At 39.4% G+C, this 12,006-nt stretch overlaps 1 protein-coding gene across 1 annotated transcript; it reads right to left on the reverse strand.

Annotated features, from left to right (window-relative positions):
• Positions 1–2,293: 2,293 nt before the first annotated feature.
• LOC148172104 (uncharacterized) lies at positions 2,294–7,041 on the reverse strand. Its single transcript, XM_088042405.1, has 3 exons — positions 6,862–7,041; positions 6,700–6,820; positions 2,294–2,554 (listed from the first exon to the last, which is right to left on the reverse strand). Exons 1-3 carry the CDS (start codon positions 7,039–7,041, stop codon positions 2,388–2,390), a joined length of 468 nt encoding a protein of 155 aa, XP_087898531.1. The 3' UTR covers positions 2,294–2,387.
• Positions 7,042–12,006: the final 4,965 nt, after the last annotated feature.

The raw sequence follows: 12,006 nt of genomic DNA on the forward strand, positions 1-12,006 counted from the left end.
GTTGCTGCAAGAAACTAACGATAAGAAACTACATTCATTAATTCGTCGTTATGCTAAACGACATATCGTGAAATCTCCAATTAATTATATTCCTGCCGTTTAAATCAGTGGGAATTATATATGGTCAATCCTAGTCACCGCTTACGATCAGCCATTTTGTTTGCTCTGTTAGTAAAAACATGTTTATTCAATAACACACATTCTTGCAAAACCATTCGCTTTTCTAAAACTGCTAAAAAAAGATAAGCAACATGTCTATAAAAGTTACAATGCAATGTCCTCAATTCCTGCGCCTTAATCGCCAATAAAGATATAATTAATTAAGCGAGAGGTCCATGAAACAAATAAAATTTTTGCGACAGCAGGAGTCCCAATTACAACGATTAAACCTCTAAAAATCATTCGCAGCGATAATTGAACAACAGTGACTAATGAGGTGAATTCGAAATTCCTTCAGAAAAATTAAAGATGTAGGAGGCAACCGCAAGTAAATAATTAAACGATGTTTCGCTCCTCGAAAACTCATATCTCCGCAGGAATTCAATCGAACATGTTTGCTTGAATAATTAATGACGATTTCCTGTCGCTTGTCGGAATCCTGCTGTTTTCCTCCAGTTTACCGAAAACATCTCGTAACTCTTAGAATCAAATAAATTTCACTCACACTCGATGAAATTTTACTAATTTGAAGTCCTCCGCATGAATCCCCCGCTGTTTATTTGATTGAAACGTGAGTTTTATCATCCATCAATAATAATCCTGCTCCTGCAGTGAGCTTTATAAAGTAATGATTGCATTGTCAAATTTCCAGACGTGATCATTACTTTCCTGCAAGCAGCGAAATAAATTCGCAACAGGTTTGCCACGTGATACACTTTGTGAATTATAATTAACATCAATGTAAAAAATTGACAACGTTTCGACCAGCAGGTGTCCTCATGTTTTTGAAATATTTACAGACATACGCTAATAAATTTGTGATAATGGTAATTCCTGCAAGAGACCGGAATGTCGGCGACTGCGAAAGGTTCATCCTCGAAGAATGAACGATTTTTACAGTTTTAATGGAAATTTATGGAACTGCAGGAATTGATAACACACAACGAACATCTTTACCAAATAATCATTAAAATTGACAAGATTCTTGTCGCTTTTTCGCGATTTCCCAGGTGCCAGGAATTACGAAGAAATACCTGCTAGATGCAAGAATGTCGCATTTTTACGTTTTTCTAATAACGAATTGCTCCAGGTCAATTCTACGACTGTTGGCACTGATGAATTCCTGCTCAAGTAAGAAACGGCAGGTTATACAATATACATGTCGTGAAAGCGACGACAGGGCAAAAAATCGGAAAAAACTAACCTGCTGGGAGAGTATGAAATTAACAGATATAAAGTCTTCATATACTAATAACGAAATTCCTGCAACGAATTCTAACCTGGGCCAGCTTACATATTTCAATATGAAAAAGTTATTCATTGTAACGTCACGAATTTTAGTGGCTCGCATAAATAAACACAATTCCTGCTGAAGATGATCTCTACGGTAATCGCCTCGGAAATTTGTCAGGCTTATCGTACAATAGAAACCCGGCGCTTTTAGTAAGTCGTCAGGCCGGTTTCCTGCGTGAAAAATTTCCTGCCAAAGTCAACGGAACAGGGAAATTAATGTACGTCGTTTAAATTTAATCATCGAAGTTGATTTTGACTAATCGCGATTTTTCTCGCACGGTTGTAATTAGGATTAAATCGTTTGCTACTTTTATCGTTTAATTGCTCTATTATGTGGCGGTGGTCGTCGCGTGTTAATTAATGGGAAAACAGGTCTTTTATGTCTTCTACAATGAAAACAAATGGCGTAATGAAGCTATTATATTTTTAGCTTTGAGTTATTTCTGCACTAAGTTCTGGGTCAAGCCATCCGAAAATTGTCTATTTATTCAGATGGAAGTAGAACGTCGTAAATCGGGGAAATTTTAGACTCATGCATGGATTTATGGACAAATTGTAATGAATCTCCTACCTTTCGTCCTTATTATACGTGGGGAACGTCTCCTTGCTCAGCTCCAAAATCGACGCCTCACTCTGCGGCTCGGCGGAAATCCCAGCCCTCTGCTTCCTCGGTCGAAGCGCATTGTTATTCAACCCCACCAAGTGCTTCGGACTGGTGGGATTATACAACGGCAGCACACTCTGAAACTTATCCAATTGGGACCTCAAGTTGGTGATCTCCAAGTCCCTTTGTTGCACCAACTTGGTCAATTCTTGTATTCGCGCCTCTTTCTCAGCGAGCGCGATTTGCAAATCGTCACCGGACGACGCCATCGTCGGATGGCGGTGACCGTTGATCGTCGTCGTCGTCGTCACCGTGGCTGCTTCCTCGTCGTTCAACCGCGACGAGAAGCACAGCGTCCCGAAACAGACGCGCATTCACGTGCTGGATGGAGGTGGAGGGGCAAAGACGCGCGTCGCGGCGCGAAGACACTGGAGATGAGTTGGCGAAATGAGAAAGAGGCAGTCAGAGCTGGAGGCACATTGCGGCACACAATATGATCTGGAAAAAAAAAAGATTTATCAACCCCGGTGGTGTCAAACTAGCACACGCTGTTACTCAACCATCCCATTCATATCTTCGCATTAAAATTTTTACAACGCTTAATCACTATAATTCCCATTAACGTTCTAATCTACCAACAATATATCACAAATGCCTGCATAATCCGCGAATCACGACAACAATACCTCGGTAATATAATAACCGGCCGCAAGACAAACACCGACATTAGTTATTAATTAAAACCGTGAAAATGTTTGTTCAATGGGCGAGCGTGTGGGTGATTTGGGCTTGGTCATACTTTTATTTATTACGACGTGTGATACAAATTGAACCATAAATAACAATTGTAGGCACATAAACATTAAAATATGTTGAAAATTATTATTGATGGTACTCTGGAAGATAGGCAACCAATAAAACAGAGCAAATTTCGATGGTTTCATATTCTAACTACATTTTAAGTACAAATGGACGGGTGTTAAATGGAGTCAATTGAGAGAAGTCGTTATATTGTAAACCAGTTGGATTTCATTAAAAGTGTTTTTTAGTAACTCCGCGATCGTTATCAGGGATAAAAGCAATTAATTTCCACTTATTGTATTTGGTGTTATCTCAATCAGTACTGATTGACTCTCCTAAATCAAATAAAAAATTCCCCCAATTTCCTTACCAACAAACACACACTTTTTTCAACACCTTCAAACCATCAATAAAATCCAAAGATTCTGTTGTCACTTCTCTTTGTCTTATCTTATCAGTATTACACGTCTTAAACAAGTCAATCTCTTTTTGAAGTCTTTAAAAATCTCGACAGAAGCTGCAAATTTGTTTAGATTGGACGCCAGTGCAGGAAACGTTCGCTTATCGCCTGCGATTTGTTTTCGGTTATCTCTCAGTGATAGGACATGATGGAAAGTTAGGATTTTGAGTGGAATCTTACAAAACGGGAGATTAAACGGTGTAAATTCCTGCTGATGCGTGTGGCAATAATTTCAAATCCTGACACAAATTCCTGCTAGAGCAACAGACTGGTGACATCAATATCGTGACAATACAAAGCGTTATCCTGACACAATTTGATAAATTGCCAGTAATCGATAGTCGGCTTTGCATAAATGTTCTCGTTTTCTATGAATTTTGTAACTACATTGTCAGAGCTCCTGCAGAAATTTAATTACACTGCCCAACAAAAAACAATACCAAAAAATAAATTAATAACGATACAATAATAAAAAATGATAATTGAAGTAGGTTTTGAAAGTTGAAAGTCACGCCTATGGCAAGACATAAATCATATTTAGTATGGACTCAGCCCCGAAGCATGTGCTAATATGCGTGCTAGCGAAACCATTATTCGTAATTAACCCTTGGAAAAAATCTCTTACACGCCACTGTTCCCGCATCCTCTTTTCTCAGCGAACTTTATCCGACAGTTCGTGCAGGAATTATTCCTGTTAATGGCGTTACAGCAGGAAACTCGAGTCACATCGAATCGCAATAAATAATAAGCGCTAAGAGGATTATCGCGAATAATCGTGTTCGGGTGGTGAAAACGTGCAATTCCTGTCGGTCGCAAATCGCCAGTGATTTATCCTCACGACTTAATCTCGACTCACCTGGTCTACACCACACCGGAGGCAACAACAGACTGACCGAAAATTGCAATTACCATTTTATGCAACAGTGTATTCGTTAAAGTGCGCTTAAAGTAATTACGAGCTCTGATTTATGGGGTGTTAAAATGGAGGAGTCGGACGAGTAAAGGTCGTGGCGATTCAGGAGCGGATCAAATCCTGCAAAATCGTAGTGAAAAAGGGCGAAATTCAAGGCAGAAATAAAATCAAATCCTGCTGCAAACATACACAAACAAATTCCTGCTGCCGGACAAACATCGCCAATTAGCAAAGGCATGAGTTTTTACGTCTCTGTTTACTTTCTGTTTGTTGTTTGGTTGATAATTGTTAGAACCACAATAACAGTTAGCGTTTTTGCATAAACTCCCATTATTCATTGTTATGTCACCCACATAATAGTCGTTTTATCGTAATTGCTTTTTCGTTATTTTCGTGTTCGAAACGTGCCTTTTCGTGCCGCCACTGGCATCTTCTTCGTATTACAAGAGGCGCCGTCCAAGGTCGCATTCTTGGTTATGGGCGCTTTTTCGAGCTATTTTTAGCCGTCCATTTCAGACTAGAAAACGAAGATTAAAACACTCTAAAATAAATCTCATGGATTAATTACGCAAGAAACGCGAGAAGGCAATTGTTTATAAACACTGCCGATTCTATAAATACAAAAGACGAAAGAACTTCCCGATGTTGGCAATTTATGTAAAAATAAACGTCCTCCAAACATTGGCGTAGGCTAATGCGGGGTCCACACTACACTTCGATAACAAAGATTAAATTTAGACGGACAATGAAGATAACAGGACAAAAGTGACGCGTACACTAATTATCGCTCGTGCTGAATTCCTGCTGTTTGTTACACTATTTCTGGCGCAGACGATTGCGACGAGTCTAAACAAGACGTCGCGCCGCGATAAGAAAAAAATCCGCAGTTTCTACACTTAACTCCCAATGAAAGCATCGAGGAGAAAATTCATTATTTGTTGTATAAGCAAATTCCTGCGATGACAAGCCAAATGCGTAAGTATTGTCTTTTCCGCAGATTTCTCTCAGACAAAAATTCCTGCTTCCTACTTAAGTAACAACTGCCACGGGTGATACGCGAGAGAAAATTCCTTCTAAATCTAATTTCATTGCGTTGAGACAAAACTACTGCAGATTCCTGCAACGATAACTATCCCACATTTGTCAATTTCTTTAAAAAACTCATGGAATGTCTGTATATCCAAAGCGTTCAGTCAATAAATTATGTACCTACACTGGTTTGAGATAAGTGTAAACACAAATTTATTCCTGCTGAACAACAGTATACATGACGTTGTCTCAACTTTTTGAGAATTAATTCCCATGAGTTTACCTGATTAATGCAATTTAATCCAAAGCCTGCAGTGAATTGCAGTGAGCACAAAGCAATGACGTGCGAATTTTAATTTGTCGGCGGCACGGAGCGTGACAAATGAATTCAGGCGCCCTGCTGGCTACTTTAAAACATGCAAGTGGAAAGATTCACTCCTGCTATGCACAACTTCCCCCGTTGGAAAGGTGTCGGTAACAATTCCTGCCCGCTGTAGAAATCAATTTACCTTTGATCACAGATCATTGGAACGTATTGGCATAGATTAGACAAAAACTATATACTTTATTACCGAACGATAACATTTTTATATTTAATGCCTCTTTGAAGTGAAGAGTTGATTTTTATCTTAAACAAACACTTGAGTAGATTGCCTTTGAGTGTTACTCCAGGTCACCAACGGTACCTTTCAGTACCTTCTCTGGGGAAGCATGATTCCCTATTTTTTGTTTACTCACGTGTCAATTTTAGATAAGACGGCATTTGTTGCTTTTGTATTATCTTTATCCACGTTACGTTAATTTGACCCATTTTGGTGTCTTGGTGTTCGTTTTCACAAGTGTGCAGGAATTTTGCGTGGATTTCAGCAGGAGTTGTTTTGTCGGAAGTGCGGACACGTGGCGGCGTCTTATTACTATTGTTATTTTTAATTGCCTCGCGGTAGTAGCAGGAATTTGCATGTTATTTTAGACGTGGAGTGAAATTCTGCCTAGTATAGGGCAGGAATTCAGGTATAGAGGATGTAGTTTCTACTCCTTTTAGAGTGTAGAAGATTTGGGGTATCTTATTTTTCTGTGGGATTCCTGCTACGCCAATGGCAGGAAGGACCAAGATTGGCAAGGTTGAGGTAGACCTGGCGTTCCGAGGAATAATAGAGAACCGGTTGCCTCCGAAGAATGTTACCGCAAAATCTCCATCTTGAGATTTTGAAAAAAAAGTACAAAAAGCCCAACAAGTGACCTTTCCTGTGTCTATTAATAAACCAACAATGATTAAATTAAAATGCGGAAAAAACTAAGGTCACGCGCACCCAGCCACGCGTCTTTCACCATACATTTTTCGCATTAACACCTCAAAATGAAATGGTATTCGTAATTCAAGGTCGCGATGGGTGTCCATAACCCAACAATCCCGATGACAGCTGCCCTCTTGGCACTCACCGACAGATCCGCGCACCGCGTCCGCCGACCACACACACACACTCAGACACACCACGCGCGTACGTGTATCCAAAAACGCACAAATACACGGAAGAAATTGTTGACCAACACTACATGCCGACTAGATCACACGCGTTTTCGCGTTTGTCTTTTGTTTACAACGGTGATTTGATGAGCACGGAACACTGAGCGGTCGCCGGCTCGGGCGCGACTCTCCTCGCTGACGGCCCCCCTCTCCACGTTCCCCTTCCCATCCCCACCGGGCACCACGTGTACGAAGAACAACAAGTGGTTTGTGGACGGAGGATGAATGAAATCGGGGATGGCCGTGTTTTCCGACATGTTTTGTGTTTATTTATAGCAGGATTAGGGCAGCGGGGGGCGGTCACGTGGAGCTCCCGCGAAATGGGGAATTCGGGTTAAGCGGTATTTAAGGAGAGATTAATCGGGATTGGCGGCGGTTCGGGTTTCGCAATTGGCAACGGTCGGGGGTCGAAAAGGCGGCGGTGTTTTTCCCATGCGGGATCACGCTGCAAAAAAATACAGATAGCCGAACGGATGTTTTGATATGGAATTAACCATATATGGGTGCAGCGGTAGTCGATGACCTATATGTCACTCAGTGCAATTTCCAGCAAGCGAAATACCCCAGACAACGAAACTAGATATTTTCTACAACCACAAAATTTAGTAACAAAGGAAAACATGAGGAAACCATGTCCGATAAAACATACAAAACACAGATAAGCAAGTGGCTAAGAATAGATTTTAAGCTCAGCGACGATTATATTGAACATGTCACCGGCCCAATTACCCATGGCATGACCCATATATCCGAAATTCTTCTAAAAAAGATGTCACGATCTCCTCAAGGCCAATTAAAAACGGAACCACACGTCACCTCACTCGCTTATCGCAAAGATAAACAATCTGCTTTTACAACACATCAGTATCAATTTTCAGATCGCTAAAATTGTATCAGTGTTAATTTCTATACCAGATTTAATTCTCATGAATTTTGACGACATTGAAAAGCTATTAATCTGTTTATTTATAGTACTCTTAATTGTTATTTTATGGAAAACAATCAAGGATCACAAGTGATGACGGAATATTATGACAAAGTTTTCTGACCCAATTTTGGAAAACGATCCAACAAAATTTCTGTTTTTATTGACACATCAAAACACCTGTTTGTTAAAAATGTCGAATCATAACGCACAACACAACAAAAGTGTGCTTTACAGGAGTCGTCACGAAAGTGATGATTATACTAATTCGCCGGTTGTTTGCTTTGTAATTTAGTCCTTAATTTTCTTTGTTTTTCAAATTAGCACGTTGAAATTTGAGCGGATACATGTTGTCTTTTATACGTAATATGTTGGTATCTCTGTAAATTCATCAAATTTTTGTTTAACACTTTACTTGTCATGTTTAACACTTGAGCTAGACCATAAATTAGTATCAAGTTTCTAGATAAATTATCAAATTCATGGACTTTATTGATTTATTTAGTCGGCTTTATCTAAGGATCTACATTCTTGGAGACGTAAAAACGAGAATTTTGGATAAATTACTAATTTATTGCTTCACGCTAAAAGTATTAGCAAGCAATGAGGTTATTTGTATGCCGTGGATGGGAATTACGAAAACTAATTCCAGAGGTGTCAATCATTTTTTTGCAGTGCTACCAAACTACGCGATAAAGTCATAGCTTGCCTACTTTTTTTAATGATCGCCACTTGACGATACAACGTCGACTAGAGTAATAAAATGAGTAAAATTTTACCTTTTTTTCTCGTTTTTATGCTTCGCTATTTGTTTCACTCTGCACAATCTGTACGACTGTTTCAAATTCAAATGAAATCATCGGTAAAACTACCATGTACTTGAAAACGTCAAATGAACCCAAAAGCCAGAAATTTCCAAGAACCATGGTCATTAATAAATTAACCTTCCTCAATCCTGACCTGTCAAACCAAAACAAGCACTCTGAAACTATTCAAATTCAAAGACTGGTTTGTCTGAAAAGTTGCATCCGAATGATGAATTCAAGTTTTGTCGAATCTAATTAAGATTGCCATCATCAGTTTGGGAAAATTTTAATCCTCCATGATTGAAATGTTAACTGCAAAAACCATTAACTGTCGAAGGGTTACATAATTCTTAAAAGGATTTTCTCGTTATCGGATCCTCGGCCTACGCAACTACCCACACTATGAAGATAGCTTCGTTTGAAGACCGGATTAAAAATGATTTAGTGTTGGCAGCAGTGTTAGCTACTGAATATGACGTGTCTACAGTGACGCAATAACTATCAAAAAGGCAGCAGTGCTACCAACGCAATCCAAAGCCTCTTTATGATGAGGTTATTTCAACATGAGTAGCCATGACACGTTGTCTTTACACGTAAATGGTAAAAACGTCAAAAAGGAAATATTGGCAATTTAAAAGTGATGGCACAGATTACCACACGCTCAAATTAACGATTGCTATTTATAGTCTCAATGTAAATAAAAACATCTATTTTTGGAAACTGTTGTGCATCATTTGCAAATAATGAAATTAAATCACGTGAAGTAAAGTGAGAAACAAATTATTTAAAAAAAACACGGTGGCATTTAACACGAAAAATTCAAAACAAATAATGGAAGTGTAGGCAACCAATAATTCACACATTTTAGTGCTGGGAAAAAATGAGAGATGTCGCTGCTACGGTTTTGTTTTTTTTTCTTAAAACAGAGGCCTGTTATTGCGAGGTGTCCCAAAATCAATAAATAAACAGGAAATTTTAAACTAAAATTTGAAATTTCGGTTGACTGTACAAAATTCGATAAAATATTTTTAAGAGAGTTCTAGACTCAGTTGGGAGTTTGCCCGTTAGAGGTCAGTACTTGATATGACGTCACATTGTTTAATACAATTCTTTACATAATTAATTTTTTACAAAATTATAAAATTCAGTTCAATAATTCCCTCTTACTATTTTTTTTAGGCATTCACAACTTGAATAAATATGAGTGTAAATAGAAGAACTTTGTTGTGATTAAATTATCATATGAAATAAATTTAAACAATCGGCTATAATTACTTAGAAGCAAGCATGTCCATTACGCTCGACATGATTCGATTTCCTTTGTAAAATTTTAATGATAAAAGTGCAGGTACAATGCCCAATTTAAAATGCAAATATAATCGGGTAAACATCTAAAGCAAACGGCTAATTGGTAAAAATGCACCACAAACGGCTCGTCAATTACGCGAATTACGTCAGCCTGCGCCCGTTAATCCAATACTTAACGCCCTTAACTTTTATATCTGCTAGTGCATAATTTATGCCGAGAAGTGCACACGAACAGAGAGGGAATCAAAAATATGTGCCCAAGAAACGCCAAAATTAATTAAACAGATCTCTAAAAAATGGTGGATGCGCCGGGTCTACACTAAACTTCGTCGTCATCTTTCGTTTTCCGCGCACCGCCGCCAAGAATTGGTTATATTAAGTTTGATTTATAAATTGCCGTAACAGTCATCTAGCAGCTAGGGCCGGGGCGCGTCTGTGCCCGAGGTATGAATAATGAATAAAGTTATCGTTTAGTTCATATTTTTGATGGGGTACGGCAGAGCAAAATGAAATTTGCATTTGTAAGAGATATAGCGAGATCAAAGCCGGCCCACCCTCGCCCCTGCTGTTCCTCCCCCTTTTCCTCCGTCGTCCTCTTTTCGATGTTTGGTCGATTTTTTTCCAGCACCCGCAACAAAGTCCGGAATTCCTCCTAAACTCGATTGGCCTTTGAGTTCGGTGATGGACTTCTTGATTCTCGCAATCAACACGGAATCCGATTTGGCGGCGTGCGCTGAATACTCCTCTGATCACATAACCGAATGGAGAAAACGAATTTGTTTGTGTCGCTACACTAGATTGGAGAGAATTGGTTTACGACTTGTACCGACGGTGATGTGGTTTACTCATTGACGCTAACTAACTTCGCGACCCTTAAAACACCACTTTTCACAGTTTTAACCCCAACTTCAATCGGGCGATTTTTGAATTTCCTATTAGCAGCGTTTAGTCGGGTGTGGGCGAAATGCTCGTAAATCTAGAAGTGTCCGTGTCTTTGAGGCGTTCCTTATTCGGAGGGTATTTTTGCATGCGGATGGGATGAATGGCGGCGTCTGAGCGATCCAGACAGGCAATCCATTGAGGACATCCCGCGGGAACCATACACTACGGCTCTGGTTACTCCTTCGTTCCTGCAAACGCTCGCAGGATACTCTCACTCCGACACAACCGAATTTTCAAAAACTGACCCCTCGAAAACCACCCAAATTAATTAAACAATCTGATCAAACTCACAGTTCCGTTTCAGTTCAACAGACAATCGTCGTCATCTGCGTTATTTAATTCTGGAATGCAACTGAAAGATTTTCTTTGGGCGCGGGCAAAGTGCGAGCACTCCACGCACGTTCTTCGATGGTTTATCTTATCTACCTGTTAGTACACAGGGCGCAGCGTGCTTTGAAATATGAACACAATTTTTAAAATTTGTACATTTAACCTGAGGCAAGCAGCGCTCAGGATAATCGGGTTCCGACCGCAAATGAGTTATTCATTTTAGATTTATGGACGTTTCATGTCGAATTTATCCGACGTCTGTTTTACATGCACGACGAGGAGAATTGAAAGGAACATCTCTCAACTACTTTATCGACGGAGCGCCTGAATTTGCCAAGATGAAGTAGTGTTTAAAAATCTACTAATAAATATTTGGCGAAGCAAGGGGAATATTAGATGCAGGATGAAATTTTTGTGATTTTTCCTGCAGCGGCGCCATCGATCCGAGATCGCCGAACGGTGTGTATAAATGTAGCAAAAACAGTTACAATATAAATGAAGTTAATCTGTAAAAGTGGCACATCAAAAAGACTGCGAAATTGATATGCAATTTTGTCACCAGTTTTCGCCCTTCTCGACTGTCATTCGCGAGGGAATCGCTGCTGCCGAGCTTTATTGCGTTAGCTGTAAGTGAGCTTTGATTTTAAATTCTATACCATTGAGCTTTATTGCTGCAGACTTGAAAAACAATGGTAGCAAGCTTGAACTCTCATTCCTTGTCACCGGTCAATTAGCGAGAAAATTCAGAAAAAAACGATACGAAAATCGGGTCTATGAATATATATTTGTTGCCTCGCAGGTACACACATGTTCTCATTTCGAATGCATTGGGAAAATACAATAGCGAAGAAGACATAAGGAATTCTAAATTTATTTTCCGCATATCGGTGTGTATTGGTACGTATGTGATT

The sequence above is a fragment of the Gnatocerus cornutus genome, chromosome 7 (genome assembly GCF_029298725.1).
Source record: "Gnatocerus cornutus isolate USDA-ARS CGAHR chromosome 7, icGnaCorn1.1, whole genome shotgun sequence".
NCBI lineage: Eukaryota > Metazoa > Arthropoda > Insecta > Coleoptera > Tenebrionidae > Gnatocerus > Gnatocerus cornutus.